Raw genomic sequence first — 27,333 nt, 5'->3', positions numbered from 1 at the left:
TTTATATAACCAATTTTATTACTCCGGGTAATGGCACAGGTGACCCAGGAAGAGTTCTCGTGGCTGTTGGGGCGAGAAAAGTCCGCATACGAGCTGCTGGGCGTTGAGGCCGCTGTGGACGGCACCTCGTTGCGTCGCGCGTACCGCAGACGGGCCCTTGTGCTTCATCCGGACAAAAACCAGTCCCCCTCTGCAGAGGACGAGTTCCGCGAGATACTGGTGAGCTACCGCGTGCTGGGCGACCCAGCGTGGCGCGCGCAGTACGACGAGCATCTCGCGCGCGAATTGGAGCGCCGTGCACACGCCACGGCCCAAACACAGCGTCAACAGTCGTTAAAGGAACAGCTACTTAGCGACGAGTCTAAATACAAACAACACCTGTACACCGCCAAGTCTCGGCAGAGCAGAGTGGAGGCACTCAAGCAGCACACGGAGCAGCTGCGGCTCGAGAAGGTGCGCCGGCTGGGCGCGCAGGCGGCCGGGATGTCGCAGGACAGAACCAACCGGGCCGTGTTCCCGTGCAAATTAAAAGTGCGGTGGAGAAACAAGCCGCAGATGGGCGACTTGATGTCGGTGGAGGTGGTGGCCCAGCTGATGGGGGTGTTTGGGCCCGTGGAGCACGTGGAGATGGGAGGTGGGGGCGAGGCTCTGGTGACGTTTGTGACGTGGACAGCCGCCGTTCTGGCAGCGATTCACAACTACGCAGAGCCGTGCGACTTATGGGACGCCATGGGACTGAGTCGCGTGGCCGGTCTGCTGAAAAGCGCGCGTCTTGTTGGGTTCGACGATCACGTGAACGAAGACCACCTGAACATGGACGAACTGGTTGGACTGAAAATGTACCGTCTGCACAAACACCGCACACCTGTCTAGTCGCTGTCGATGACGATTGTTTCTGGCGACCGCGCCTTGTCCTTGACGGCAGGGAACGTTTTGTTCTTGTCCTTCCGTTTCTTGCTGTTGCGCAGGGACTGGCCCTGGCCCTCGAAGTGCGGCTTATTTTCCTGAGGCCGTTTTTCCTCGAACTCGTCCTTATACACCTTGACGGGGAATCCAAAGAATAAATACCCGTCCGGCAGCTCGAGCTTGCGGATCGGGCCGCTCAGATCGATGTCCGCTGTATTTATAGCCGGCTCCTGCTCGTGAGCCACTTTTTTGCCCGACAGTTTGACTCCATCGCCCTGGAACTTCTGTTGGCCTCTGTTAGCCTGTCTAATCATCTCTCCATAATTGATCTGCTGAGCCATTGAGCCTGTTCCTTTCAGCGACGGCTGCGACAAGGCCTTTGTTTTCTTCTGTTTGGCCTGTTCTTCCTGTAATGCCTTGTAGTCTGGCTCGACGTAGCCAACTGGCGGAGCAAAGTCTGTTTCGAGATCGGTCTCAATCACACAGATCCCGCGGCTGGAACTTTCTGGCTTGGCCTCCAGGATCTTGATCTTGTAGATCTGGTCGTTGTAGTTGACCTCAATTATGTCGTCCACGGTGAGTGTCGTGAACTTTCGTAAAGCGTTCTCCAAAACGGCTTTTGGGTCGCTGATATCGAGAAAGTCCACACTTTGCGGTTCCAGCTTGACAAACGATCCTTGCGGCAGGTCTGCTGTTTTGATATTCACAAGCGAGCCGGGCTCCACCTGAATAGTGTCGAGCATCCATTGTGGCAAATAGCACCGGCCTTCCTCAGCGGTGAACTCGAGCACTCCGCTATGCGTGGACTTGCCCGAGCCCTCAGAACTGATGTGGAACAGCATCGGGTACCGGATGTTGAGCATTGTGAGCTTGTGGAGCGCCGATTGCGGGAGAAAGATTTTGCCCCCGTAATTGGCATCGTCTTTGCGGGTCAAATCAGACATCATTGCGATGGGGTAACACCGGAAATAGTCGTCGAATCCTTGCACGAGCGGAAACGAGGGCTCGCCAAAGCCAAGTCCAAAACCGGAAAACTGCGTTAGAGTCGACAAAGGCACACTTACCATTTGCAAGATGTAGAAATAAAGATTAGCTAGTAAAAAAAAATTATAGCTGTTTACCTTTTGTTTATACTTTCATGGAGGAGGACGAAGATTACCTGTTGGACGACACTTACGCGCTGCGCGACTTGATTGACGAGGACAGCGACGAGGACGACGGTGCGATCTTGTTTTCGGACGACGACATAATCCCCGAGGACGACGACCCTGACGACGAGGACTTCGAGGAGGAGCCAGACAATTTCGGGTTCAGCGAGGAGGAGTTGGACGAGGAGGACATCGACGAGGACTTTGAGTTCCGCAATGCGTTGCGGGAGGCGCGCAATTTCCGACCCAAGCCCCAGAAGGGCGCCAAGAAGACCAAGGGCCTGGCTGCCATGCGTCGCAAGATCCGCAGAGAGGAGCTGTCTCCGGAGGTGAAATTGTTGCTGTCGCAGGCGAACGAGGCTTTTGTGCGGAATGACCTGCCTGTGGCGCAGAACTTGTATTTGGAGGTGGTCAAGCTCGACAAGAACAATTTCAGTGCGTACAAGACCCTGGGAGAAATATACAGACTGCAGGGCAATTACAACAAGTGTTCGAACTTTTGGCTGTTGGCGGCCCATCTGCACTCGTGGGACTACGAATTTTGGCGGACGTTGGCCGAATTGTCTGTGGAATTGGAGCACACGCGACAGGCTGTTTATTGCTACTCTAAAGCCATTTCCGCAAGCAACGGCAAGGACCTGGACTCGATTTTCTCCCGGGCATGTTTGTACCGCGAGCGCGGCCAGTACAAGCGTGCGAGCGACGGGTTGTTGAAGCTCAGGGCACTAATGCCGCAGGAACCAAAGATATGCAGAGAATTAGCCAAAATCTACGTGGACGAAAACAGAGTCAACGACGCAATCAACATGTACACGCGGATTTTGGAAGACAACATGAAACACAGACGCGGAGAAAAGACGGAGCTCAAGACCATCACCTTTGACTGGTCAGAACTCAACATCCTGCTGGAGTTGTACGGTAAGAAAGCTGCGTGGACGCTGGCGATCAAAGCATTGAAGACCGTTTCGCGATGGATCCAGTTCCGCGAGTCGCAGACGTTCTGGGACGACCAGACCACGGTTGACTCCGAGTTCGACGACCGACGGTTCGAGAACCCGCGGTTCCAGGCCCTCAGACCAGAGGAAAAGGCAAAAGAATACACGCTTCCAATTGACATTCGTGTGCAACTGGGCCTGTTTCGTTTAAACTCCAAAAACACTAACGAGGCACTACGTCATTTCGAGTACGTTTTGGCCGAGAACATCCAGGAAACGGCCGACCTGTTCCTGAGAATAGGAACCGAGCTCGAGACGTTTGGACTGTACCACGAGGCGTTGCGGTACTTCTATCCTGTTTCGAACGTTTACGAGAACAACCCAGCAGAGCTGATTTTAAGCATTGCCAAGTGTCTGCGCGAGACAGAAGACTTTGAGAACGCCAGAGACGCGTACAAGCGGCTGTTGGAGCATGACCCGGACAACGTCGAGATCAAGGTCGCTCTCGCGGAGGTGTACTTTTATCTGGACGATATTCAGAGCATGAGCCTGTTGTACCAGGAAGCTCGTGAACAACGGAGCGAGGAGCGGGCCAGTGCGCGGAAAAACCTGCTCCAGGATACCGAGGATGTCAGTGAGGACGAGGAGATGAGCGATGACCCGGCCACAAAAGACCCGGACCAAATGGCCCTGATTGCAGAGTACCCGTCCTCGCGTAAGGCGAAACGCAAAAAGTTCACGCCTCTTGCGCCCGAGGTGCTGCACAAGAAGGAACTCAAGTCCACCACGCGGATCAACGAGCAGTATGCGCGCGCAAACCGGCTGCTTGAACGGCTCGAGGACGACTCTGACTCGCTGGGAGTCGACCGCAGCTCGATTGCGTCGATGTGGATCGACATTGTTTCCGAGCTGATCGAGGTGTTTTCCACTTACAGATGCTTCTTTTCCTCGGACAAGGCCAAGAAGTTCAACACAAGCCTGCGGCGACGCACAGAGAAGCTGAGCATCGACCAGAAGCTGTCGCGGCTGCCGTATTTGCAGGACGAGATGATTCTCTCGAAAGAAATGGACTCGGGTCGCATTCCGATCCCAAGCGAGAAGTTCAAGGGCATTGCGTTCACCAACTGGTTCGATCTGTTTATGAAGTACTCGTTGATGATCTCCGAGTACGAGTCGAACGTTGAGGACGCATTGTCCGTACAGGAGATTGCGCGACACATCAACGTGTTCAAGAAGAAAGAGCTCACTATCACTTTGGGCGGGCTCTCTGTTGGGTTCATCACCAACGACGTTTCTGTGATTATGAACCATTTGCGGATCCTGATGAACGACTATCAGTTTTCCATTCCTGCGTTGAAGACGTTTCTTGCCGCTTGCAAGCCAACAGAGCTGTTTTATCATCCATACGTGGACGCTCCGAACCAGAAGTACATTCTCCGACAGATCAAGACCCACGACTCTTTGAAGGAAGGACGCGACATTTCAGGCATGGCGGCCATCACAAACACGAATGTGGACACCACCAAGTTCCACCCGCTGCTAAACTACGTGTACTCGACGTTTTTGTACGTGAACAAGTCGTACACGGCCGCGTTGACATACAGCTTCAAGATCTACAGAGACTACTGCAACGACCCGTCGCTGGTGTTTCTGATGGCTCTATCGAACCTGCACCGGTCGATGCAGCGGCAGACGATCAACAAGAACTTCCAGATCATCCAGGGCCTGACTTTCATGCTGGAGTACGCAGAGCTGCGCCGGTCGCAGGGCGGTTATGACATGGAGATCAACTATAACCTGGGCAGGACGTTCAATCTGTTGGGACTCAACACGCTGGCGTTGCAGTTCTACGAGAAGGTGCTGGAGCTCGACGACGACGAGCCGTACGACCTCAAATACGAGGCCGCGTATAACAGTTATCTGATCTACAGCTACGACGGCAACTTTGAGCTGGCCGAGCAAGTTATGGAGAAATATTTATGTGTATAGTAGCAAAAAAATAATATTTGTTATATTTTCTTTCTTGTTCACGATGGACTCGATTAGTTCGGCATTGCACTCGTATGTCCGCGAGTATGACGTTGCGAAGCTGGCGAGGGACTTGAGGAGGAACACCGTCACGCCTGGCGTGGCCAATGTGCAGTACCAGGCGGCTGATTACCTGCAACAGCTGGAGTGTTGTAACCTGCTCTGGGTGATCAAGGGGCTGTTGAGCGAGCTTTCGGGCAGCACAGGCGAGGATATTGTCTTTGACAGTGCGGTGAGCAACTATAGAAAGGCAAGTTTGAAGATAAAGGAGCTGGAGACCCTTGTTGGCGGCGAGACAGCAATAACCACAGAGATCAAACAGCGAATAAAGGAGTATCAGGAGGATATCACGGGGGAGATGAAAACTCGGCTGGGGAAGTATCTTTCCTTGGGCCCGGACAAATTTGAATACAGCAACAAGGTGAACGATATGACGTTTGCGGAGTATCTAAGGTGGAGTTATGAGTTCTGTCAGCAGAGCGAGCAGGAGTTTCTCCAGTATTTCGGGCTAGCCAAGCGGTTTGGCGCGGAGTTGGGGCCGAAGCTGGGTTGTTCGGTGGACTTGAAGTACGACGGCGAGCAGATTGTGCTGACGTTTGGCGAAGAAGTGCCGTTTTCGAAAGGATTGTCTGGAATCGAGAATATCATTAATTTCTTCAACCTGTTCATGGACCACAACAGAGGCACAGAAAAGTATCATTTGGGGTCGATAAAGCTGGCTGTTGCGAAAGTGTTGCTTGGGTATTTGAAAAAAGAGATGTTTGGCTCGCAGAACGTGTACTCGCTGATTCTGGGCAAGTACGGCGCGGACGAGAGCCGCAGCGTGGGCCAGCTGGAGGTGATTTCGGCACTGTTAGGCCAGGACGGGTGGACACGCGACGGGATCTGTGACTTGGAGTTCTGGCTGGACAATCTGGTGAATCACTGGGTGGAGACGCTGGTGGACCAGCAAATCGACAAGATCAAGGATCTGGCCACGAGCGGCGGGCTGGAGAAGCTCGAGCTGGAGGAGTTTATCGAGAAGACGCCGGAGAGTGTGGGGATTGTGGAGAAGCCCCTAGAGCCGGCAGACGACGAGTGGAACAGTGAGTGGAACGAGGACTGGGACGAGGGTCCGGAGCCGCCGGTCAAGGAGGAGGAGGAGGACGACGACGACGACTGGGACGCATGGAACGAGGACTGGAAGGATGAAAAGAACGATCTGGGCGTCAAGTCCATTGTTTCCACGAGCAAGTCGTCCAGCACGGTGCAGGTGGTGAAGTATTCTGGCGTTTGTGGCTGGATGGAGGATCTGGTTGCAACGTACTACCAGAACTATCTGGAGCTGCGTTCGAAAGCACAAAGCCATTCTTTTGAGGATGTTGAGGATGTCTTCAAAGCCAGCATCAAAAAACTGGTGGTTTGCTTCTATATGGTGGCCAGCAAGTCGTACACGAACTGGGTGTCTTTCTACACGGACTACTCGAAAATTGTGGACAACGTGATTGCAAAGTACGGCGTCAGGATGGACACGTGTGTGGACCTGCGCAACAAAGTCCAGCTGCGGCGCACACAGGAGTATCTGGAAAGTCTGTTCACGGTTATCCATCCGCACGAGGCGGTGCTTTTCCACGACAACGGGTTCGACAACCGGCTGCACAAGCGACATGCCACGGAGCTGGTTGCACAGCTGGGCGACGAGTTTGGCCGCATCAACAAAGAGCTTGTTGCCGGGCTCGCGGTGAACAGTCTGGTGGTGCAGGAGGTTTCTGGGTCGGTTGCGACGCAGATCTGCGGTTATGTGAGTTCGATGATCATTTCGCGCGATAACATTGCGTCGGACGAGTCGCAGGTCCTTTCTGAGCTGGTGGCCGGGCTGCTCAAGATAGTACACGTTCCGGAGTTGGGCGACATCCACAAACTCAAGAACTACCAGAAACTGGAGCAGGTGAAGCTTCTACTGGACTCTGGTCTGCGGGACATTCTGGACAGTTTCTACGACGCACGGTACTTTGAGTTGGCGACGGACGAGCTTGTCGGGCTGGTGCGCAGCTTGTTTGTGGACAGTCCGCTGCGACGGAGCGTGATCGACGAGATCGAAGAGCTACGTGCTAGCTAAAGCGGGATTCAGATAAATAAGAGCATATACCGTATAATACGTTCACCATTCGAGCTCGCCCAGAGATTCTGGGTTGGAGCCTTTGCACTCGATCTTGGAGCACAGTTCTTCAAGTTCCTGGGCCTCTGGGGAGTTTGGCTTGCCGCCGATTCTGGCCGGGTTGATTTCGTGGCCTGCTGCCTGTTCCAAGTCGAAATGTGCCTTGACCATGTTTTTGACAATTCCCTGGTAATGGAGCACTCCGCGCTCCTTGAGCGGGTGGAGATAGCCTGTGGAATAGATGCCCTGGTTGAGGTTCTTCTGGGTCTGCACGCACAAGTTGAAGTCCTCGAGCTCGACTTGCTGCAAGAAATCAACAAACTCCTTCTTCTTATCATCGGCCAAGCCCTTCTTGGTGTAGATGTCGTACTGGAGGATGGTTCTGGACGGGGTGATTGGCAGGACTCTGATGGAGTAGAAAGCCGGCGAATAGCAGTTCACGCCGTTGGTTGGGAACAGATAGCACCACAGACCGTTGAAAGATCCTCCAGGGTTCTCTTTGGTCTTTTTAGGCTGCGCCGGGGTCTTCTTCTTGCCGAACCCAAACCACGACGACTCCGTGTCCGGGTCAGCTTCCTCGGGAGTCTCCTCGATCTGCTCGTCCACGATCCGCGCATAGTGTCTGCAATAGTTGCCCTTTGGAACCACCTTATAGGTCTCCATTTTGAACGCAACACTCAAGCCAGGGTGTGCAGTTGGACAATGGTAGCACTCCTGGTAGCCGTCCATGAGCGTTTTCCAGTTGAACTGGCCGTCCAGCTCGTACGACATGTGGTACTCATAGTCGTCGAAGTCGTACTCGTTCATTTCTTCCTCGAGTCCGGCAAAGAACTCCTCGAACGGAGTGAAGTTCTCGGTGTTGTCAAAGTTGATAAACACGAGGCCCTGTTTGGTGGTGTGGGTTTTGATCTCAAACAGCGAGTTGGCCTTTGGATCGAACCCTTCCACCTCGTTGAAGTGCGGAGCCTTGGTCAACATGCCGTCTGTGTTGTACGACCAGCCGTGGTATTTGCAACCAAGGACGATCGACGAGCCTTTTTCTTTTCTCACAACAGGATAAGCTCTGTGTCTGCAAACGTTGTGGAACGCCTTGATCTGGCCGGCCTTGGTCTTGATCAGGAAAAAGTTCCACCCAAGGAAAGAGTACGAGAAGTAGTCGCCGGCCTTTTTGAAGCGCTGTTGGTGGGTCACAAACAGCCACGACTTGGCAAAGATGGCTTTTTTCTCATAATCAAGCACTTTCTGGGACGTCCACCAGGAGGCAGGCAGAGTGTGCTCGCCAGGAAGAAGTTTCTCGGCAGCAGTGTCTTCAGGAGGAGGAGCAGGCTTGGCAACAGCAGCACACATTGGATGATGGCAATAGTGTATGCTAAACAGGTCTCTTTTATAGAGCAACGGAAAATGCATCCGCATCGGGAACTAAAATGATAAGAAAACAGGCTGCCGGTTTCGGAAATTTTTCCACCTGATAACACGGAATTTGTCTGTCAACTAATACTATTTCCGGCAACAAGATTCTGTTTATCTATAACTCGTCTTTATACTTGCTACTGTGCGGGATCACTACCTTGTACTCGATAAACAAGTCTCCGTACTCGTCAACGCCCCCGTAAACAGGCATCCCGCGGCCTTTCACTCTCTCCACCTCGTTGGGCGCAACAACCTGTCCTGGAGCCCGCTTCAGCACCACCGTGTTGTCGTAGTTGTCCAGGAACGGGATCGCGCGCTCCCACCCACCGTTCAGCGCCTCCTTCAGCGTCAGCACCTCTGTGCGGTACAGGTGCTTACCGACCCGTCGGTACCCCAAATTACCCGTCTTGCTCTCGGAAATCTTGACCCGCAAATCGCCAGCGTCCCATTCCGGCGACTTCTCAGACTCCCCTGCATATATCTCCACATGGTTCCGAGGCATTCCTGGTTGTAGATGGAAGTTGTATTTCCGGTCGCCGCGAACCACTTTTTGCCCGTGACATTTTTTGCAATGGTGGGTGATCTGGTTGCCCGAGCCTTGACACTGCGGACACACGCTCTCGTACCGCTGGAACATGCCAGGCCCGATCTGGCGCTTCACCACCACCCGTCCGCGGCCGCTGCACTGCGAACACGTGTGCGTCTTGCCGTCGCGAGACCCACTGCCCGAACACTTGTCACAAATATCCTGCATCTGGAGTGAAAAATCGGTATTTAGCCCGTTGAAAAACTCCTTCAACGTGAACTCCAGCTCTGTCGAGCTGTCTGCGCCACGCGGACGCCCCCGTCGCTGCTGCCCGCCGCCAAAAAAGTTGGCAAACATGTCAAACGGATCGTGCTGCTGCTGCTGCTGCTGCTGCCCGCCCTGCTTGACACCCTCGTGCCCGTACCGGTCGTACACCGCGCGCTGCTCGTCGTCAGTCAGCACCGCGTACGCCTCGCCGATCTCAATGAACCGCGCCTGGGCCGTCTCGTCGCCCGGGTTCTTGTCCGGGTGGTACTTCTTTGTCAGCTCGCGGTACGCCTGCTTGATTTCCCTGTCGGAGGCATCTCGCGCAACGCCCAGCACCTCGTAGTAGTCGCGCTCGGCAGCCACCGCCACCAGCACGACACACAAAAGCCATAGAACCGTCAATACCCGCATCGGCCAAGTGCGATTACACGTCAGTAGTGGAAATTTTTTATACATGGTAATTTCTAGTATTAAAGTCGCCGGGCTGTGCAAACAATTAGGCGCACAAGTTATAACTATTTGCTCCAACCACCCGTCAGATGCGGTCGATGCCACCGCCCCGGTACTCAAGGTACCGCACCGCCAAAAGAATCTGGCGCTCGATCATCAACCTACTATCCACAGGCTATGTGTCTGATTCGTCGGCGTTTGTCAATCTGCGTCACAACACCACCAAGCCCAACCACCGCACCAAGATCCGCAAGTCGAGATGGTCGCGCAAACCAACGCCACGCGCCAAGCTGTCGAACCGGGTCTCGAACCGCGTGATCCACGAGCTCACGAGCGAGGAGAACGGCGGCGAGATCATCAGCAACATGTGGTCGTGGAGCTCGCTGTGGCTGTCGCTCTTTTCGTTCTGGAAGTCGCCGTCTGTCGGCTCGGCCACCAGACCATCGCGCTCTGGCGTCGGCAACTTCAACGTCAACGTGTCCATCTAGACATTGAACTTCAGCCAGTCCCAGTCACCAGCAAACGTCTCGCCCATCTGCGTGGTGTCCTCTTTGTAACTGTCCATCCGGATCGGCTGCGGAGCCACCTGCACTGATGCGTTGTGGTCTCCCAGGTCCAAGCTTGACCGCTTGCGTTTTTGTTGCTCGTTCATCTTTGCGCTCGAGGCGGTGTTGTTCAGCGGCCGGATCACTCCGTGCAGCTTGAAGAACAGCCCGCACGCGTTGCACAGCAGCCGGTTGTCGGACGTCTTCCGCCACAGCGGAGTCGTCGACGTGAAACAGTTCTCGCAAATCGGCTGCTGCGAGTACTTGCCCGTGGACGGAGCAGAAACTGGGGTCGTTTTGGAACTTGCTGTCGTGAGGGTTGGTGACGTTTTGTCGTAGGCCGGTCTGTCGCGACGGTCCAGCGACACCTCCAAAGTATTGATATAATTAGTGAGACTGTAATCGGATGCTCTTTTCTCTTCACGTTTCGAACTAGCCATGTCTTTCTCCTGGTGGCCATGTTTGGTGATATCCATCATGTCTGGCAGGGTGTCGTCAAACTTGAGGAAACTGTCCACGTTGAAGTCCTCCGTCGGCTTCTGCAGATGGCTCTGATGCGAATACGAGGCCGATTGGTACTGTTGCGGCTGGTTGTGTAGGAAATTGTATGGCTGGCCATTGACGGTGGAGAAAACAGAGTTTGTGTTTGACGACAATGAATGACTGGTGCCGGGAGAAAGGTAATCACTCGAGTCCATGCGCTCTTTTGGATCGATGGTGATTGGATTTGTCAAGCCGAAGATCGAGTCATGGTCCATCGACGAGATCGACGACCGGAACGGCTCAGCATGCACAGGAGGTTCTGGGTTCATGCCGTACTCCTCTTTCGAAATCCGTCTGATGTGCTCGATGTAATCGAATTCCGGGTTCTCTGGCGTCTCGCTGAAGGAGGTTTCGGAAAGATGAGGCTTTGTTAAAGAAAGGTTGTTGCTCGATTGCGAAAGGGACTGTTTGTGCGAATATTTCGTAGGCTTTGTAATCCTATTGGATGAGTCACTGTTTCTGCGCCTCTTGACACTTTCGATACTGTTGAGTCTCCAGGACAAGTTGAGAATGCGCTTGTTGTTTGGCAAAAGGGTGTTCTTGTTATTGAACATCTTCCATATTTGCAGAGAGGTGCTGGATTGCTCGGCAAACTCTCTCTCTATTTCTCTCTTGAGGAGCTTTATGTGGGATTCCGACTTCTGAGCCGGAACGTTTCCTGCAAACATGACTGAGGAGCGGAGAGATGAAAGACTTGGTAACGTCTTTTCGCCTTGGTTTGTGTCTTGTGAATCAGTAACGGATGGTCGCCTACTTAGGAATTTGAGGCTTTTATATAGGGGACTGCCTTATTTGTCATTTGCATTTGCCGGAACACACATTTTGCTACCGATGTGCATAATTGCCTGCTCGCAGGATTTGTGTTTTATTGTTCCGGGTCAACTGATTGTGTTACTTTTTCTATTGTTATGTAAAATACATTCACACGGCCGATTGTTCACACAATCTATGACATTGTCGTAGCGAACAACAGATAAGGTAGTCTGGAATCCAAGTGTCAGACCAAAATTCGCACTCCCTTTGTTCTCATTGGCCTATTTGCAGAATTTCGCCTTCGTCTTATCGGCTTCCCCCCTCTCTTCGGTTGACCCTTCCAATCGATACACGGTAATAATTAAATAAATATTACCGCCCCAGGCCCAGCCTTCGGATCATCCTCGAGCCGTGTTTCTTTTTTTTTCTGGCCGTTGACTCACTCCAAAACTCGCCGAATCAGGTCGTAGCTCATCCATTGCACAGCCATTGAGGGACAGATCTTCCACATGTTGGCCCCCCACCCTTTGTAGAGCCCCACGTATCCCTCGCGTTGCACAATTTGCACTAATGCGTCCGGGGTAGACTTGTACTGGAACCCCATTTCTCCGCCCCCGAGCGTGGCCACCTGAAACCGTCGTCTTAGTACGTCCATTGGGTAGATCAGGGTCTGTCCCACGCCGCCGCTGATGGCCCCCAGCACGAGCGCCGTGGAAGGGTTGTTACGAGCCCGCTCAGGGACCAAATCTTTCAGCTTCCCGTATATTGTAAAGTTCAGAGCCGTGTACGGGGCCACCCCCAGCGATGTCGGAATCAGCCCGCGGTATAACGCTTTTATCCCACCCTCTGTTCTGTAGATGTTGAGCATGCTAGCCCACATGCCTGGCGGTGCTTCCTTGGATGTGCGATGTTTGAGGTTCTGGAGCGCAGCCGTTTGCACAGAAAGTCGCGTTTTGACCAGGTCCATCGGGTACGTGGCCAGCACAGACATGAAGCCAGCGACAGTGCCCGCGAAAAGCCGACGCGGAATCGACCACGAACCGTCGCTGTCAGCAAGAGCAGACTTTAAAGCTTGGAAAACAGAGTACTGGACAGCCGAGTACGGCACCACACGCACACAGTTGATCCCGTTCCCACGGTACAGTCCCTTGTAGCCTTCCTCCTGCCAAATTTGGTGTATCGAGCGCAGAGTTCCATGTCTATACGAGTTTGTTGACCCTTGGACCTGCTGCAACACCTTGACGCGTTCCATTGGCGACACCGTAGTTCGCGACAGGGCGCCTGCTATACCTCCGCACACCAGCGACAGTGCTGGTTCTGGGACTGACGGCCAGAATGTGCTGTCTTTCATGCCCGAGATGGAAATATCGAACGTGAAAATTTAGATCTTATATTTTCGTGGGGTGGAGAAAAACGGTAGCGGTTTCGAGCGGGATGCGGGACCCGTCCGCACACGCCAGTGCATTGTGCTGGGGTTAGCACAACATGGCATGGTCTACAACGTCTACAACGTCTACAACGGCTTCAAACGTGACTCGTTGAATATATAGGCGTAGATATTTCTGTGTGGAAGTGTGGCTCCGGCACCAGAGCGGGACCAGCTTTAAGTCCAGACCAAACTTTGGGCAATTGCCAGGACACCTCCCCACACACACGTTTAAGCGCTCACAATGGTTCCACTGTTGACCTTTTTGCCGGTCTTGGAGATGGCCTGCAACACGGTGTCATAGTCGAGGTCGCTGGTGACGTCGACGGTTTGTTTCTCGAGCGAGATGTCCACGTTCTGGACGCCGGGGAGTTTGGTCAGCACTCTGTTGACGGCATTGGAGCAGCCTGAACAGGCCATGGTGACGTTGAAATGGTAATGTTTCGGAGACATTGGGAATAATTAAGTGCAGGTATTTTTCTGGAATATATATGTGGGAGGAATCGGGGCAAATATTGCTCATTAGTAATATTCGGAGTGCAGGCAATTTGACAGGCGAAAACGACGCATTGGTGCGCTTGTAGTTGTTTGCATGCAAACAGAACCATGAATAGGGCGCCCAATTTCGTTCACCCCCACCAATCGCTCTGACACATCCCGTGTTAACACAGCCGAGCCGCCTGGAACCTGGAATTTGCCAAGGTTCCGATATCGTGCCGAAACAGAAGTTTTTCCTCCGCCACCTACGTCAAAAGAAACCGTTCCAGGCCCACTACAGGCCCCTTACCTTCACCCAGCCCATGTAGCCCCCGGCCCCTATTGTGTGCCAGCTTAGCCCGGCCGACGCGAGTGTTGAAAAAAAAAATTGCGCCGATCGCCCTGTCTTGCTCCGCGCACACCCCTGCCTCACCAGCATATTCTGCTTGTGTACCAAGATCCCTCCTTCGCCGAAAATTCTTTTCAACCCAAAACATTGCTTAGTCTGTACAATTTTCACCCGCGTCCGATCCCAACAAGACGTCTGCTCCCCTTCCAGTTCCACGTTCTTTGTTGATACTGGCCACTCCCCCGACCAAAACTACTTGTCATGACCTCTCGCTACAACGTGTTGTCTGTTGGGTCCCATCCCAACCTAGCCTTTTACAACTGGCGATTGTTCAGTTCCAAGACCTGCGACCTCACGGTTGTGAGTCCCACCACAAAGGCCAATAACACGTTCCATTGGACCAGTCTCCAGTTTGGCAATTCCAGGTACTCCTTGTCCACCGTTTATGATTCGTTAGACGCCTATCTGGCACAAACAGAGGCCAACGGAACCAAACTGGCCAAGATCGACTACATTTTTGTCTCGGCCGTGTCGTTGCAAGACCTCGCGTCCATCTTTGGGAAATTGGTCAACGTGATTGCCTCCCAACTTGCCGTCAATAACGTGCCTACTATAATTGTCGAATCCACAAACTTTGTCAACCTGGAACCATTCGTCAAGCTATCCATGCAGCTCGACGTCGAGCTCCCAGTCTTGTCCATAATGTCCGACTACGATATCCGTCTTGTTGGCGATAATAATTACGAGGTGTACAAGAGCAAAAAGGAAAGCGATCTTTTGTACGTGGGCCGCAGCGGCACTCAGGACACATACTCGAAAACAGACATCCGTCTCATCAACGAGATCTCCGACCTGTTTGAGAGCGCCGGAATCGACGTGTACAAGCTCAGCACCCCACTCGAGTTCCTTTCGTACCAATGGAAATTCGCGTTGCCAAAAATAGCCATTGAACCACTCTCGATTTTGTTTGAAAAACCGTTCCCAGACCAGCTCCAGGAACAGATCCTGGCCAAGCCATTGATCTCGGGGCTGATCTCAGAGATCATCTCCGTCATCAAAACCATGGGATGCAAGCTGTTCAAGAGCTACGACAGCGAGTCTTCCCTGCTCCAAAGAATAGGACAATTGTACCCGGTGACAAAACTCAGCCCGGACTACTCAGAAGCCCCAAAATTGTTTTATGACTTCTACAACCAAAACGAAATTCATCTCGACCTGCTTCTGTTGCAGCCGATCCTCATTGCTGATGATTTCCATATCAAAACTCCGTACCTCGAGTTTTTGTATGCCATGATGACCCAATTCTCTAACAGCAACATATCCACTTTGGACAACGAGACTTCCATCTTCTGGCTACGCAGAAACGCAGACAACATCAGAAACCTCAAGCTGCAAAGAGACGAGATCTCCGTCAAGAACGATCTCAAGGAAAAGGAGATTGCCGAGTCCAAACTGAGACTTGCTCAGCCAATTGTCCAACCACCAATCATCCCTGCCACCATCCAGCCGTCTCCCCCAGCTTCCCAGCAATCCCAGCCATCACAGGCAGACAGGGGGGCCTTCAACTTCGAGAATAAGGAGTATCTTCAACCTCATGACCAAAGAGCCTACGACAGAGCGTACCAGAACAACTCGGACCCTGCTCTTTCCAACGGCTCGGCCGGTATGAACGGTTCCAGCGCTAGTGGTGGCGACCAGAACATTGAGAGCGACTTGGAGGAGCTTTCCCAAATGGCACACGCCTATGTCATTGCTGACCAGCCGCCAGCAGCACAAAACTCCGCTGCCGGTTACCAGCCAAAACCTATCCCTAGTATTTATTCTCAACAGCGTGAGACCCAGCAACTGCCACCAGCGGCACAGCCGTACTACCAGCAGCCAGCTCCGCAGACTCAACAGGCCCAGCAGGCTCAGCAGTACCAGCAATACCAGCAACAGCAACAGGCTGCTCAACAGGCTCAGTACCAGCAGCAATATCAACAATACCAACAACAGCCGTTCTCTGTGCAACCTGCCCAGCCTGCTCAACCTGTTCCGCCTGCTGCTCCAGGTCCAGAATACTACAACGGATCATCGTCTCCGACCTATGTTCCGCAACAGGGACTACCACAAGGTCTTCCTTCGCAGGGTCTTCCGAACCAGCAACAGATCTTCCCTCCTAAAATGCAAGGTCAGCAGTTCCAGGGTAGAAGACAGTCTGTTCCTCTGTCGTACACCCAGGACAACCTGTCCATGTTCTCGGGAATGAATGGTCATCAAGGAAACTACGACAATGGCGATTTCCAGAGCCACATGTCTCGCCAGGCAAGCAGACAGTTCAAGCCAACGTCTAGAAAGAACCGCAAGTCCACCACGATGATTAACGGACCCATTCTTGGTAACGATACCCGTGGAATGCCTTCCAGACACTCCATGATGCCATCGTACCAGTCTGGAAACGGCTCCTCCAATACCATTCCAACCCAACAGTATACACACAGACAAAGCTCCTCGGGGACTTTGAACACCATGCCAAGAAGAAGCCAGACTTCCAATGGACTAGGAATCAACGGGGCCCAGAAACCTCCAAAGCCTCAACAACAGGTGGTTCCTCCTGTCCAGCCACAGTCGACCGGAGGTGTTCCGCCGCAGGCCCAGCAGTACCCTGCTGCTCCCGTGGCGTCTGCTCCCGTTGCCTCGTTCTCCAGACAGCCTACCCAAACAGGACTGTCTGGCGAAATAGCTTCAGGATCAGGCTCTGGATCGAACTCTAGCTTGCTGGCCTCGCAGCAGGACAGCAATTTGCGTCCCGTTCCAAAGGCCACTCCGGCTCCAAATACCCCAGCATACACTCCTCCTTCATCCGAGCCAAAAGAGGCCGAGAAGAAGAAGAAGAAGCGCGGCTTCTTTGGCAGAAAGAAGTAAACCTTTATGTATTACATAATCCATCTTTTTCTCATCCTTATTAATTTTAATTAAACAAGGAAATCTTTAAAATATGATGATCGCTGTACAAGGGCGTCGATTTCGATTAAGCGCCTGGTTTCCCGCCGGTGTGCGGTGGGTATCCGCCAAGTCGGCTTCCAAGCTGGCACAGGAGCCAATGGGGTACGCCTATTTCTCCAAGGCGTTTGCTAAAGAGATCAATTTGTTTCGAGCCTACTGTGAGAAGGACAAGACGGGCAATCTGGAAACATTCAAGCGTTTGACTCGGTACAAACAGAAGGCTGCCAATAAGGAGCGACTTTCGCTATTTGTGGCCACGTTAAAGCGCAACACCGATCTTTACCAGCACCTGGTGTCCAAGATCACAAGCATCCCGGAGATCAAGGAGGAGAAACAGCCAGAGGTCCAATCTGCGGAACCGTTCACTATCGGCTCGTTACTGACTCAGCAGGAACATGAATCCACGGCAAAAGCTCCAAAACCAGCAACAACCAAGAAATCCACAGAAACGTTCAAGGATCTTTTGGGATCGATCAATAAAATCCAGAAAGTCAACCAGTTGCATCGCGATCTTCCCAAAATGACAAACTTCACGCCGATGCCCACTATCAGGTCGTTTGAGATTGAAGCGGTGGCTAACGATACCTCCCCAGAAGACTTGGAGTCGTTTCTCCAAGAGGCCAAGCATAGAAACGACGTTTCGCAGGACCAGCTGTTCAAGAGCGAGTTGAATTACGAATGGATGAAGCAGCAGTTTTCCAAAGAGCCACGCACTCTGGAGACAGGAAATTTCTTCACTCCCGTGCTTCTGCCCAACACGTTTGTTCCGAGCAGCTTGTTCTCCAACCAAAAGTCCACCATCGATCTGTTTCCATCGATGGTTTCTAGAAAACAGGCACCAAAGGGATACGACTACGTTGTTCTTCATGAGGATGGGTCTCTCCAGCACATGAACCGGTACAACCCGGAAACGACAGGGAAACGCAACGTTTCCAAGTTGATGGCCCAACTGCGGTCGCCTGATGCATACATTAAACATATAAACAAGCTGATCAGCCAGCATTGGCAGCTATTTGACGGAGACTCGAACAAACTAGTTTTTTACAGAAAGAAAACCTTCCGGTTCCTCAAATGGGCCAGAAACATGTTGGCTGTGATTGGGTTTGGGTTTGTCTCCATCTTCGGCCTGAGCTATTTCGTCGACTCTGACGAGCTCCAACTGCTTAAAGAAACAAAGGACCAACTACAGGCGCTAAAGTCTGCGCCAGTTTCGTCATAAACTTTTCGGATGCATCGATTAAAGCTTACAAATCTGACTTCTTCACCGTCTTGAACGTCAAAGCGGTCAAACTTCCTCTGTCGCCGTTCCAATTGCGCAACAGCTCCACGGTGGTCTTGTTCTGCAGATCTGGAATACTCCATCCCGTCTCGTACATGTGCGACTCCTTTGCCTTGCGCTGCTCAAGGAGATCTTGGCGTTTGGTAGCGGGTCTTCCTGGTCTGCGCTCTGCGCGGAGCTGTTCCAGTTCGTCGTCGTCTCTTGCGATAAATGTTTGAATGAAAGCGTGGATCTCGGAGGGCTCAAACGTTGGCTTGCCGCTCCACTCCTCGTTGTCGCAGATCACCTGCTGGAAGTACGTCACGATCTGGAGCTCCTCAGACTTCCTGTCCTGGTGGATGGCCTTCTTCTTGGCCAGTTTCTCGTCTCTGAGAGTAGCACGTGACACCAGTCTGGCCTTGCGACCCTTTGGATGGAGCAGCTTAGACGGTTTGAGCTTGCGTGTGACGCTGGTGAGACTTTTCGCCATGGTGCTGTGTGCTTAATCCAGAGAGGAAAAAAAAATATATTTTCCTGGGGTGCACAGCCAGCCTTGTTTCTTCTTTGGCCGGGTAACCCCGTTTCCCGGTGGTGGATTTTAAAAATTTGCAGGAGCTGGAAACTTGTCCAAACAAACGAACATGGTTAGAAAGTACACAGAGGAGGAATTGTTCAGCTACCAATCTCAGGGCGTTCTGCCTGAGGGCATCGACCTGACGTCGTTTGTGCAGCTTGTGGACGAGGTTCGCGAGGCTCTGAGAGACAGCGACGAGCAGGGCCCAAGAAGAAGATCGTTCACCGGGTACAAGAAGAGACAACCTAAGGAGTTGAAGCAGACAGATGACGATGGCTGGACCTCATTTGTGACTCCAAAGCCAAAGAAGACTGTTGTCGAGGACAAGCCGGAGCTCAAGCAGCACACGCTAAAGTTGAAGACCACATCCAACAAGATTTCGTCGGGCAAGGGCAGCACCGACTCGCGTGACACCATTGCGATCACGCAGGTGTCCAAGTTCAATGCGTTTGATGCTTTGAATGATGAGGACGAGGCTGTTGAGTCTGACGAGGAATAGTAATATAGGATTAATGTACGTTATGAACCAGGTAGTCTATGTAGCCAGTAGTTTGTGGTCGACCTGGTCGATCTGCTCGGTCTGGGCGTCGTTGTACTCGATGTCCGAGTCGTCGCTCAGGTCGAGGTCGGTGATGCAGTAGGCTAGGCCGCTTTTTTTCTGGCTCGAGTTGGTAGCTGCGAGTTTTGACAGGCTATCTTTGGTGGACGGGCCGGTGCTGTTACCCGAGACGATCGACCGCAAGTCTCTGAGATGGGTCGAGTTCGAGTGCACGCGCGACGAGGCAATGGACCGCGCCGTGGAGTAATTAAGCAGCGACACGTTGTTGATGGACCCGTTTGCAGACCGGGGCGACGATTCGAACGGCAGCACGATCGACGACGACGAGTGGTTCAGCAGCGAGTCGGTCGCCGTGGTGGAGTGGCCCAGGAAGATCTTGGGCGAGCTTCTGATCACCACGGGCGGTTTTCCCGGGCTCGACTCCTCGTAGCCGGCCGCGCTGAGCCATGTTTTCAGTTCCTGGTCTGTCGAGAGCAGGTCGATCGTCTCGCGCGAGGAGAGACCGTAGTCCTTTTCGGTGGATGCGGACGCATCTGCACTGGTTTGCTGGCCGAAGGGCTCGTACCACAGACCGGCCGCTTGGAGAGCCGCGATCTTACCCGAGGCCACGGTGGCCAGCTCTTTCAAGCTGTAAGTTTGGGCTATCTGTTGCAAAACCAGCCAGTTAAGCGAAAACTTGTAGTCCTCGGGCGACGCAAACCACCGGCTCGTGTAGCTGACGTAGGTGACCACGAAGTTGACCCGCATGGTGTCCACCATCTGGGCCAGCAGCTTGGCGATCGCGACGTTCAAACTGGCCGTTTCGTTGCTCGAGACGGTTTCTATCAGGCTGAAAAGCAAAAGAGTCGACTGCTCGGTCTTGTTGGTGATGCAGCTCTCGTGGTTCGGCTTGGAAAACAGCTTCCGGTCTGCCTCCAACGAGTAGAACGACTCCACCAACTGGAACCACTTCTCCTGAACCAAGGCCTTGTCCTGCGGACTCACAAACGATGCAACGTTTTTGAAGTCCAACGTATAGTACAGGTAATTGAAGATGTTGACGCGGTACGGAGCGCGCTTGTAGTCGATGAGACTGTCGCCGTGGGTGCTCTGGAAGATGCCTTCCACGTCGGAGATGATGAGGTCGGAGAACTCGACAAACTCGGACGACCTGGTGAACAAATCTGTGGAATTGACCGATTGGTAGTAGATGCTCAGCACCTCCTGGATCATGTCGTTGATCTGGTCGTTGTAGTAGATATGGGTGCCGAGACTGCGGACGATCTCGATGTATCCGTTGTTGAGCGACGAGGCGTCTTTGGCGAACACCGACTCTTTCTGGAAACGCACCACGTCGCTCAGAATCTCCTTGACTGGTAATCCCACCATGTTGACGTCCTCGGACGATAACAGGTTGGAAATCAAATATGCTATGGTTTCTCTGGACTCCGGGTCTTTGCTGGCGTTGAGCTCGAGGATGAACATCGACACGATTCGGTATCTAAGGTCGATGTGTGTTTTCTTGGCACACGCCTCGATAAGTCTGTTGAACCAGCTGATCTCGACAGAGTGAGTCACCACGTACTTGACCAACGCCTTGGTGGTAAGATCGACCTGTTTCTTTGCGTTTGTGTCGAAAAACAGCTTGAGAGAGTAGATGGCCAGCTGCTCGATCGAGGCGTTCTGCGCGTGCACGTCGGGTCCCGTGAGAGTTTTGATCAGGGTGAGCGAATTGTCGTTTTTATCTGCCTTGTCAAGAATCAGGAAAATGGACTTCTCTATCAGTTTGGCGTTACCGAAATTGCTGATGTTGGGGTCGAGATACTTGGAAACCGAGTGGGTGGCCTCGAGCGACACTTTGGACCAATTGGCGTCGCTGGTGTTTGCTCCCAGATTCAGATACGTCGAGGCGAGGTTGAGGAAGTGTCTGAGCAACTCCGAGCTGCTGGACAAGATCTGTTTCTGGTTTTGCTGGATCTTATCGCAGAAATGTGCAAAGATGGTCAATCCGAGCTGTGTGGACGACAACTCCTTCAGTTGCACCACCAACGTTAAAATGTCTATGATATAGCTGGACAAGATCCCCAAATCGTCGGAACATTTGGTGATCAATTCCTGCAAAATGAACAGAGTCACCTTGATATGGCCGATCCGGCTGTGCGAGACGTCCAGCTTGGTCTTTTTCAGCAAAAAGTTCCCCACCTTCTCGAGCTTTGTCCGTCTTGTTGAAGCATAGTACAACAGGTAACTAAGCTCCGCGTTGTTGGGTTTCGTCTCGTTCAATGACAGCTTCTTGGACGGGTAACACTGGAGAATCAGCCGCTGGTGCTTGGGCCGGAAGTTGGGAAGAAGCGGCATGCCTGTATATGACGAAAATGAGTGTGTTAAAAAAAGCCAGGAAACCTTTTTGCTTTAGTGACCCGGGGCCCGTGCTGGCAGAGCCCTTTAGAAAAATTCAACTTTACAAAAATAATTGCAATTTATTTCTTGTTATGGCCCCCATCTACGTCAAGGGGGGTGTGTGGACCAATGTGGAGGATGCAATCTTGAAGGCTGCCATTTCCAAGTACGGGCTCAACCAGTGGGCCCGTGTGAGCTCGTTGTTGGAGAAGAAGACTGCCAAACAGTGCAAGATGCGATGGCAGGAGTGGCTGGACCCCCGGATCCGCAAGATCGAGTGGACCGTGGAGGAGGACCGCAAGCTGTTGGAGCTTGCGCGGTTGCGGCCAAACCAGTGGAACAGTGTCAGTATGTTGATGAACCGGACCGCGAACCAGTGCATCGAACGGTACCAGCAGCTTTTGGACGACAATCTGGACGATTCCGATCTGAAACTCACGGGCAACATGAAGGAGGCGGCGCAGGGCGTGAACAGCTTGAACCTGAACCCGGAGTCGAAGCCTGCTCGGCCGGATTTGGAGGAAATGGACGACGACGAGCGCGAGATGTGGAGCGAGGCCCGTGCGAGACTGGCCAACACAAAGGGCAAGAAGGCGAAGCGGAAGGCGCGTGAACGGATGGTTGCCGAGAGCAGGCGTGTGGCATTGATCCAGAAACGCAGAGAGCTCAAGCAGGCGGGAATCAACTCGCGGTTCAGAACAAAGAAGAAGTTTGCTACGCAGATGGACTACAACAGCGACGTTGCGTTTGCACGAGTTCCGGAGGAGGGTCGGTTCGACACTCACGACGAAGACGTCCAGAACCACCAAGCACGGCTGGAGTTTGACAGCAAGGCAGAGCGCAACCAGCTGCCTAACCAGGAGTTTGAGAAGCAGGAGAGAAAGCGCAGACGGCAGGAACAGGAGCAAGCCACGACGTTTGAGGGCGCTGCGCAAACGTACGACGACGAGCTCGAGTTCAAGAAACGGCGGATGCAATTGAGTGCGCCCGACGGCGCAGACGATCTGGCAGATGTGGATCTGGACGGAGAGATCAAGTCTGCTGCCAAGGACCTACACCGATCGACGCACGAACGGTCTGTTCTTTTCACGAAGGGGGCGGAAAACGAGTCTGAGGACGACGAGGACTCGTTGCCGCGGGTGTCATTGCGTTCGAAGCTTGCTAATCTGCCCGCGCCGCTCAATGATTTCGAGATTGACGAGAGTGAGGCCGAGGAAGGGGTAGCCGACCTGCATGAAGGGCCCCGGATCGACGCGTCGGTGCGGCCGCGGGTGGCCGTTTTGGGAGGACGCGAGCAAGTTGCCTGTCGGGGACTTCCTGTTCCGGACAAGGCTGGGGAAATTGTGGGACTGGCCACGGGCCGTTCAGGGGTCGCGAAGCTTGTTTTGGAGGAGCTTGCGCGGGTGATTAGTGGCGATGTGGGCGAGATAGACAACGAGGATAGTGTTCAGGCTGCGATTGAGGCCGAATTGGAGCATATGGACTACAATGTCTACAAACAAGCGGTGGAGACGCCGGCGGCGATCGACGTGGACGAGCAGATCAGCCAGATAGGCGCCGAGCTCGACCAAATAAGCAAGAAGACCCACGGACTTGAGAAGAAGTTCGCCGTGTTCACAAACGGATACGTGCGGAACCAGGCCGGTTTGCTGGGCGCAATTGGCACCAAGGCGGCCGAATTGACCGACCTGGACCGCGAGGTGTACGTGTACAACGAGATCCAGGTGTTGGAAAACCAGGCCATAAATACAAGGTCCCAGGTTCTCCAGGAAAACCTCGGCCGACTTACTGAGGCGGTCGACAATGCAGAAAAGCGGCTTTTGTAACTAAATAAAACGGTTTTCCGAATTTAGCGCATAGAAAATTCCGCTACCCGCAAATCTTTTCGCGAAAAATTTCCACTCGGCACAGCGAGTGGCACCCGAAGGCATCTCCCCATTCGGGAGAACCGAAAACTGTTTTAAAAGAGCATTTTCCGCTCTAAATATTAAAAAGGGCAACTTTTCATCTTGATCATCTAATTTCCTCCCACCATGGCTATTGAGTCTGTATCGATTCCTGGCGGCCACGACACACACGCCTCGTGTATGTTGTGCTCGACGCCTTCTTTGCAGTCGGTTTTATCCATGAAACAGGCCACTAGTTTTAGATCCCACAGAATCCCAGAATCGTTTGAATCGTTTAGTTCCAACAGCACCTCCAGCTCGCAGGACGATTCGCTGGTGGAGTACTCGCCCGACGAGTGGAACTCCGACTCGGATGTGGAGTTCGACTCTCACAGCTTCTGTTCGATGCAGTCGTCGTACTTGCGCAAACCCACCATCGACCATCCGCTGGAACAACAAACCCCATGGACACAGCAGCAGGCCCCAATACCCACGTCGCATCGGCCTGCCGGCTCCAAGCCGTCAAGAACCACCAAATTGTTGCAAGCGGTGAAAAACATAAATATTCTGCCAACCAACCCAGGCGCTTTCCTGTTCAATGAGAGAATGACCGACGATATCCTTCCTCCGCGCAAGCCGCAGGAGACCGTCGCCATCCCGCTACAGACGTTCAACGTGGAATCGCGCTCGACAAAGCCGCAGAAGTCGACCGTCTCCGTTGCTCCCGTGAGAGCCCGTGAGCCTCGCATCAACTCGAACTTCCTCAGAGTGTACGCACTGGACTACACGTCGAAGAAAAACAGCAGACTCGGTCTGTCGGACTACGAGATCGACCTGTACTACCAGGAGTTCTACGAGTCCGGACTGGACTCGTTTGACGAGTTTTTGGACGACGCTGGCTACGAGCTCACTCCGGCGCTGCGCACACAGCTCAAACTGGGCGTTCTGTCGCGCGACAAGCTCTGGAACAACGTCATTTTGCCGCCAAGAAGCGACTCGGCCCAGCACACCCGCGAAAAGTACTTCCTCTGCGACGCCCGTGCCAACCCCAGAGTGCGCACCTCGGGCAAGTTTGTGCCCTGGCTCAACCTGCAGAACTTCAACAACAACAACAACAAGTGTGTGCGTCCGTACGGCCACATCTCCAACCAGACGCAGTTCACCGTCAACGGATGGTGCAACGAGCGCTGGATCGCTCAAACTCGCTAATGCATTACGTAATTCTATTTAATTTTCTTCCCAGTTCCACCGTTTTATTGGGAAAAATATACAATTAATTATTTTTAAGGCTTTTTGTATTGTTTTTTTAACAAGACAATGTCCAGAATTCTTCGCCGCTGCCATTCAACGCTCGGGTTCGTTTTTGACATAGACGGTGTCCTTTTGAAGGGCCAGAACGCCATTCCGCAGGCCAGGGAAACATTGACGACGCTGCAGACTAAAAAGGTCCCGTTCATATTGTTGACAAATGGCGGAGGAGTGTTGGAGTCTGCACGGTGCGATTTCATTTCGCAGAAGCTGCAATTGGCCCAGCCGTTGCTGACGAGACAGCTGGTGCAGTCGCACACGCCACTGCGGACGCTGTCCAGCAAACACCGCCGCGTGCTTGTTGTTGGTGGGCCGGGAGACCGTGCCAGGGGTGTTGCTCAGGAGTATGGGTTCCAGGAGGTGTTAAGACCTATTGACCTGATCAAGGCGAACCCAAGTATCTGGCCGTTCCACAAGTATACGACCCACGAGGTTGACGAGTGGGGGTTGGACCCCGAGCTGAGTCGGGTAGCTGTTGGCGGGACAAACGAGCCGATCGACTCGATTCTCGTGTTCAACGACCCGAGAGACATGGGGTCGGACATCCAGATCGTCTTGGACCTGCTGAACTCGGAAAACGGTCTGCTGGGCACCCGCAGAACGAAATCAACGTCTGTTCCGGCTGTGCCCATCATATTCTCCAACAACGATCTTCTGTGGGCCACCGACTTCAAGCTGCCGCGGTTTGGCCAGGGAGCGTTCAAAATCATGGTTCAGGCGTTATACCAGCAAACAAACAACGGCAGTCCCTTGCAATCGCTGACTCTGGGCAAGCCGTATAAAGTGTGCTACGACTATGCCCATCATGTTCTGATAGACTACCGCAACAGTCTCCTCAGTGGGGACTTCAATAGACCACCGTACATGCCGCAACTGAACAGCAGTCCGGCCAAAACCCCGTTCGACAAGGTGTTCATGGTTGGAGACAACCCGGAGTCGGACATCCTGGGCGGCAACAACTACCACTGGGACACCATTCTGGTGCGGACCGGAGTGTACAAGGACGGGGACTTTGAGCAGGACTCGAAACTGGCAAGACCAACGTTCGGAACGTTCGATAACGTCAGGGACGGTGTTTTTGCAGCACTAGAAAAATACGCATGATATCAAATACATTACTCATCTAATTAGGCGGACATGGTCTATATGGTCAGACCTTGGATGCGACAGTCTGTTCGCTCTGGAGCTTCAGAGCGTTTCTCTCGTAACTCTTCTCTTTGCAAGTTTGGAGACCTTTACAGTTGTGACTTTCTAATAATCTGTGTTTGGAGCAGAACTTGCCCTGGCAGAAGGAGCAGTCCCCGACCATGCGCAGCGGAGCGGAATGGCAGGTTTCGAACGAACACTTGTTGGACTTCTTGCTGGACTTTCTTCTCACCTTTGTCTTTGGCTGCTCAACCACAGTGGACTCATCGTCTGTCAGAGCCGATGACGACTCATCGGTACATGTCAAGTAAACAGTGGAGTTTGTTTCCTGGCCGATACCGTACGAATCCAGAGTCTTGGAGAGCTCCATTTTCTTACCAGAATACCAAACCTTGACGTTTGATTTGCTGACGGCAGAATCTGGGGGGAGGGCCACCACGGCCGCGACCTTGAGATCGTCCACGGTGGAGTTGTCCGGGACGGTGACCTGGAACGACTGGTCGTTGGATGATTTGACGGTAACCTTCATTTAAACAGTATCTAACTAAAAGATGCTATAGCATAAGTTCCAACTATTTTGCCACCCTTTCTTTTTTATAAACATAGCCACTAGGGTGGCGCACCGTTTTCCCAATCAGGCACCTGCAACTGCGATAAGAACCTGACTCATCGACTGTGCCGGTGCACGGGTGCGCTGACGTAAGCCGAGAGTTTGCGCAAAGGTTTCTGTTTTCTGAAAATTTTACCAACAATTACACTTGGTATGTCGGGATTCCAGAAAACTGAGGAGAAGAAAGAGTCGTTCACGTCGACGCCAACGTTCAACATTCTGTTCAACGCAGGATTGTTTATTGTGAGTATTTTGGGCGTTTAGCGACTAACCGTTAGGCCAGTGTTGCCGTGATCCAGTCGCCGTTGATGGACATGTTGGTTCCGCAATTCCAGTAAGACTGGTGTGGATGGATATATTTGCAGATAGATGTTTATAGTGAACCAGTTATGAGACACGAGTGTAGTTGGGGGATTTGGGGGAGTGGATGTAAATTTAATGTCCTAGGAACGTCAGGGTCCATGGATGCTACGGTTAGTATGGCAACGGAGCAACGGTGGGACTCAGATGGACCGCCATTGTCTACATTGAGCTGCCGGCACTTGCCAGGACAGTCTGTTCGGTGTATACTGTTAGTACATTAGGCACAATGTGCACTCTTTTGTATAGACTATCGTACAAACGCTCATCTGGAGGTGAACACAACGTACAGAGCGTGCAACATACCTGGGAACCAAGCAAACAGGCACAAAATGATGTTGATAAACAGCTGCGCTCCAACACCGCAC

General features: G+C 52.8%; 24 protein-coding genes across 24 annotated transcripts; 11 read left to right on the top strand and 13 right to left on the bottom strand.

The window, feature by feature from the left end:
* Positions 1 to 30: 30 nt before the first annotated feature.
* OGAPHI_000778 (uncharacterized protein) lies at positions 31 to 873 on the top strand (the record flags this gene model as incomplete). Its single annotated transcript, XM_046208910.1, has 1 exon — positions 31 to 873. One exon carries the CDS (start codon positions 31 to 33, stop codon positions 871 to 873), a length of 843 nt encoding a protein of 280 aa, XP_046064435.1.
* On the bottom strand, positions 870 to 1,973 carry OGAPHI_000777 (uncharacterized protein; the record flags this gene model as incomplete). The annotated part of the gene is made up of 1 exon (XM_046208908.1): positions 870 to 1,973. The coding sequence occupies one exon, from the start codon at positions 1,971 to 1,973 to the stop codon at positions 870 to 872; it is 1,104 nt and encodes a 367-aa protein (XP_046064434.1).
* Positions 1,974 to 2,044: 71 nt separating this feature from the next.
* OGAPHI_000775 (uncharacterized protein) lies at positions 2,045 to 4,978 on the top strand (the record flags this gene model as incomplete). Its single annotated transcript, XM_046208906.1, has 1 exon — positions 2,045 to 4,978. One exon carries the CDS (start codon positions 2,045 to 2,047, stop codon positions 4,976 to 4,978), a length of 2,934 nt encoding a protein of 977 aa, XP_046064432.1.
* Positions 2,080 to 3,171, bottom strand: OGAPHI_000776 (uncharacterized protein; the record flags this gene model as incomplete). The annotated part of the gene is made up of 2 exons (XM_046208907.1): positions 2,080 to 2,521; positions 2,828 to 3,171. 2 exons carry the CDS (start codon positions 3,169 to 3,171, stop codon positions 2,080 to 2,082), a joined length of 786 nt encoding a protein of 261 aa, XP_046064433.1.
* Positions 4,979 to 5,021: 43 nt separating the features above from the next.
* OGAPHI_000773 (uncharacterized protein) lies at positions 5,022 to 7,115 on the top strand (the record flags this gene model as incomplete). The annotated part of the gene is made up of 1 exon (XM_046208904.1): positions 5,022 to 7,115. The coding sequence occupies one exon, from the start codon at positions 5,022 to 5,024 to the stop codon at positions 7,113 to 7,115; it is 2,094 nt and encodes a 697-aa protein (XP_046064430.1).
* On the bottom strand, positions 5,939 to 6,235 carry OGAPHI_000774 (uncharacterized protein; the record flags this gene model as incomplete). Its single annotated transcript, XM_046208905.1, has 1 exon — positions 5,939 to 6,235. One exon carries the CDS (start codon positions 6,233 to 6,235, stop codon positions 5,939 to 5,941), a length of 297 nt encoding a protein of 98 aa, XP_046064431.1.
* A 42-nt stretch (positions 7,116 to 7,157) lies between the features above and the next one.
* On the bottom strand, positions 7,158 to 8,501 carry OGAPHI_000772 (uncharacterized protein; the record flags this gene model as incomplete). The annotated part of the gene is made up of 1 exon (XM_046208903.1): positions 7,158 to 8,501. One exon carries the CDS (start codon positions 8,499 to 8,501, stop codon positions 7,158 to 7,160), a length of 1,344 nt encoding a protein of 447 aa, XP_046064429.1.
* A 178-nt stretch (positions 8,502 to 8,679) lies between these two features.
* OGAPHI_000771 (uncharacterized protein) lies at positions 8,680 to 9,768 on the bottom strand (the record flags this gene model as incomplete). Its single annotated transcript, XM_046208902.1, has 1 exon — positions 8,680 to 9,768. The coding sequence occupies one exon, from the start codon at positions 9,766 to 9,768 to the stop codon at positions 8,680 to 8,682; it is 1,089 nt and encodes a 362-aa protein (XP_046064428.1).
* A 137-nt stretch (positions 9,769 to 9,905) lies between these two features.
* Positions 9,906 to 10,295, top strand: OGAPHI_000770 (uncharacterized protein; the record flags this gene model as incomplete). The annotated part of the gene is made up of 1 exon (XM_046208901.1): positions 9,906 to 10,295. One exon carries the CDS (start codon positions 9,906 to 9,908, stop codon positions 10,293 to 10,295), a length of 390 nt encoding a protein of 129 aa, XP_046064427.1.
* OGAPHI_000769 (uncharacterized protein) lies at positions 10,292 to 11,563 on the bottom strand (the record flags this gene model as incomplete). The annotated part of the gene is made up of 1 exon (XM_046208900.1): positions 10,292 to 11,563. One exon carries the CDS (start codon positions 11,561 to 11,563, stop codon positions 10,292 to 10,294), a length of 1,272 nt encoding a protein of 423 aa, XP_046064426.1.
* Positions 11,564 to 12,087: 524 nt separating this feature from the next.
* OGAPHI_000768 (uncharacterized protein) lies at positions 12,088 to 12,999 on the bottom strand (the record flags this gene model as incomplete). Its single annotated transcript, XM_046208899.1, has 1 exon — positions 12,088 to 12,999. One exon carries the CDS (start codon positions 12,997 to 12,999, stop codon positions 12,088 to 12,090), a length of 912 nt encoding a protein of 303 aa, XP_046064425.1.
* Positions 12,506 to 13,485, top strand: OGAPHI_000767 (uncharacterized protein; the record flags this gene model as incomplete). The annotated part of the gene is made up of 2 exons (XM_046208897.1): positions 12,506 to 12,798; positions 13,257 to 13,485. 2 exons carry the CDS (start codon positions 12,506 to 12,508, stop codon positions 13,483 to 13,485), a joined length of 522 nt encoding a protein of 173 aa, XP_046064424.1.
* OGAPHI_000766 (uncharacterized protein) lies at positions 13,306 to 13,527 on the bottom strand (the record flags this gene model as incomplete). The annotated part of the gene is made up of 1 exon (XM_046208896.1): positions 13,306 to 13,527. The coding sequence occupies one exon, from the start codon at positions 13,525 to 13,527 to the stop codon at positions 13,306 to 13,308; it is 222 nt and encodes a 73-aa protein (XP_046064423.1).
* Positions 13,528 to 14,161: 634 nt separating this feature from the next.
* Positions 14,162 to 16,804, top strand: OGAPHI_000765 (uncharacterized protein; the record flags this gene model as incomplete). The annotated part of the gene is made up of 1 exon (XM_046208895.1): positions 14,162 to 16,804. One exon carries the CDS (start codon positions 14,162 to 14,164, stop codon positions 16,802 to 16,804), a length of 2,643 nt encoding a protein of 880 aa, XP_046064422.1.
* OGAPHI_000764 (uncharacterized protein) lies at positions 15,711 to 16,828 on the bottom strand (the record flags this gene model as incomplete). The annotated part of the gene is made up of 4 exons (XM_046208894.1): positions 15,711 to 16,058; positions 16,127 to 16,427; positions 16,544 to 16,709; positions 16,807 to 16,828. The coding sequence occupies 4 exons, from the start codon at positions 16,826 to 16,828 to the stop codon at positions 15,711 to 15,713; spliced, it is 837 nt and encodes a 278-aa protein (XP_046064421.1).
* A 49-nt stretch (positions 16,829 to 16,877) lies between these two features.
* OGAPHI_000763 (uncharacterized protein) lies at positions 16,878 to 18,104 on the top strand (the record flags this gene model as incomplete). The annotated part of the gene is made up of 1 exon (XM_046208893.1): positions 16,878 to 18,104. The coding sequence occupies one exon, from the start codon at positions 16,878 to 16,880 to the stop codon at positions 18,102 to 18,104; it is 1,227 nt and encodes a 408-aa protein (XP_046064420.1).
* Positions 18,105 to 18,129: 25 nt separating this feature from the next.
* OGAPHI_000762 (uncharacterized protein) lies at positions 18,130 to 18,633 on the bottom strand (the record flags this gene model as incomplete). Its single annotated transcript, XM_046208892.1, has 1 exon — positions 18,130 to 18,633. One exon carries the CDS (start codon positions 18,631 to 18,633, stop codon positions 18,130 to 18,132), a length of 504 nt encoding a protein of 167 aa, XP_046064419.1.
* Positions 18,634 to 18,784: 151 nt separating this feature from the next.
* OGAPHI_000761 (uncharacterized protein) lies at positions 18,785 to 21,326 on the top strand (the record flags this gene model as incomplete). Its single annotated transcript, XM_046208891.1, has 4 exons — positions 18,785 to 19,215; positions 19,532 to 19,680; positions 19,773 to 20,631; positions 20,984 to 21,326. 4 exons carry the CDS (start codon positions 18,785 to 18,787, stop codon positions 21,324 to 21,326), a joined length of 1,782 nt encoding a protein of 593 aa, XP_046064418.1.
* OGAPHI_000760 (uncharacterized protein) lies at positions 19,253 to 21,613 on the bottom strand (the record flags this gene model as incomplete). Its single annotated transcript, XM_046208890.1, has 1 exon — positions 19,253 to 21,613. One exon carries the CDS (start codon positions 21,611 to 21,613, stop codon positions 19,253 to 19,255), a length of 2,361 nt encoding a protein of 786 aa, XP_046064417.1.
* Positions 21,614 to 21,747: 134 nt separating this feature from the next.
* Positions 21,748 to 23,481, top strand: OGAPHI_000759 (uncharacterized protein; the record flags this gene model as incomplete). Its single annotated transcript, XM_046208889.1, has 1 exon — positions 21,748 to 23,481. One exon carries the CDS (start codon positions 21,748 to 21,750, stop codon positions 23,479 to 23,481), a length of 1,734 nt encoding a protein of 577 aa, XP_046064416.1.
* A 207-nt stretch (positions 23,482 to 23,688) lies between these two features.
* OGAPHI_000758 (uncharacterized protein) lies at positions 23,689 to 24,750 on the top strand (the record flags this gene model as incomplete). Its single annotated transcript, XM_046208888.1, has 1 exon — positions 23,689 to 24,750. The coding sequence occupies one exon, from the start codon at positions 23,689 to 23,691 to the stop codon at positions 24,748 to 24,750; it is 1,062 nt and encodes a 353-aa protein (XP_046064415.1).
* Positions 24,751 to 24,858: 108 nt separating this feature from the next.
* OGAPHI_000756 (uncharacterized protein) lies at positions 24,859 to 25,953 on the top strand (the record flags this gene model as incomplete). The annotated part of the gene is made up of 1 exon (XM_046208885.1): positions 24,859 to 25,953. The coding sequence occupies one exon, from the start codon at positions 24,859 to 24,861 to the stop codon at positions 25,951 to 25,953; it is 1,095 nt and encodes a 364-aa protein (XP_046064413.1).
* OGAPHI_000757 (uncharacterized protein) lies at positions 25,188 to 25,559 on the bottom strand (the record flags this gene model as incomplete). Its single annotated transcript, XM_046208886.1, has 1 exon — positions 25,188 to 25,559. The coding sequence occupies one exon, from the start codon at positions 25,557 to 25,559 to the stop codon at positions 25,188 to 25,190; it is 372 nt and encodes a 123-aa protein (XP_046064414.1).
* A 46-nt stretch (positions 25,954 to 25,999) lies between the features above and the next one.
* On the bottom strand, positions 26,000 to 26,524 carry OGAPHI_000755 (uncharacterized protein; the record flags this gene model as incomplete). The annotated part of the gene is made up of 1 exon (XM_046208884.1): positions 26,000 to 26,524. One exon carries the CDS (start codon positions 26,522 to 26,524, stop codon positions 26,000 to 26,002), a length of 525 nt encoding a protein of 174 aa, XP_046064412.1.
* Positions 26,525 to 27,333: the final 809 nt, after the last annotated feature.

The sequence above is a fragment of the Ogataea philodendri genome (genome assembly GCF_020536065.1).
Source record: "Ogataea philodendri strain CBS6075 chromosome Unknown scaffold10, whole genome shotgun sequence".
Taxonomy (NCBI): domain Eukaryota; kingdom Fungi; phylum Ascomycota; class Pichiomycetes; order Pichiales; family Pichiaceae; genus Ogataea; species Ogataea philodendri.
Note: the sequence above shows the minus strand (reverse complement) of the source record. Positions and strands in the feature narration are given on the sequence as shown.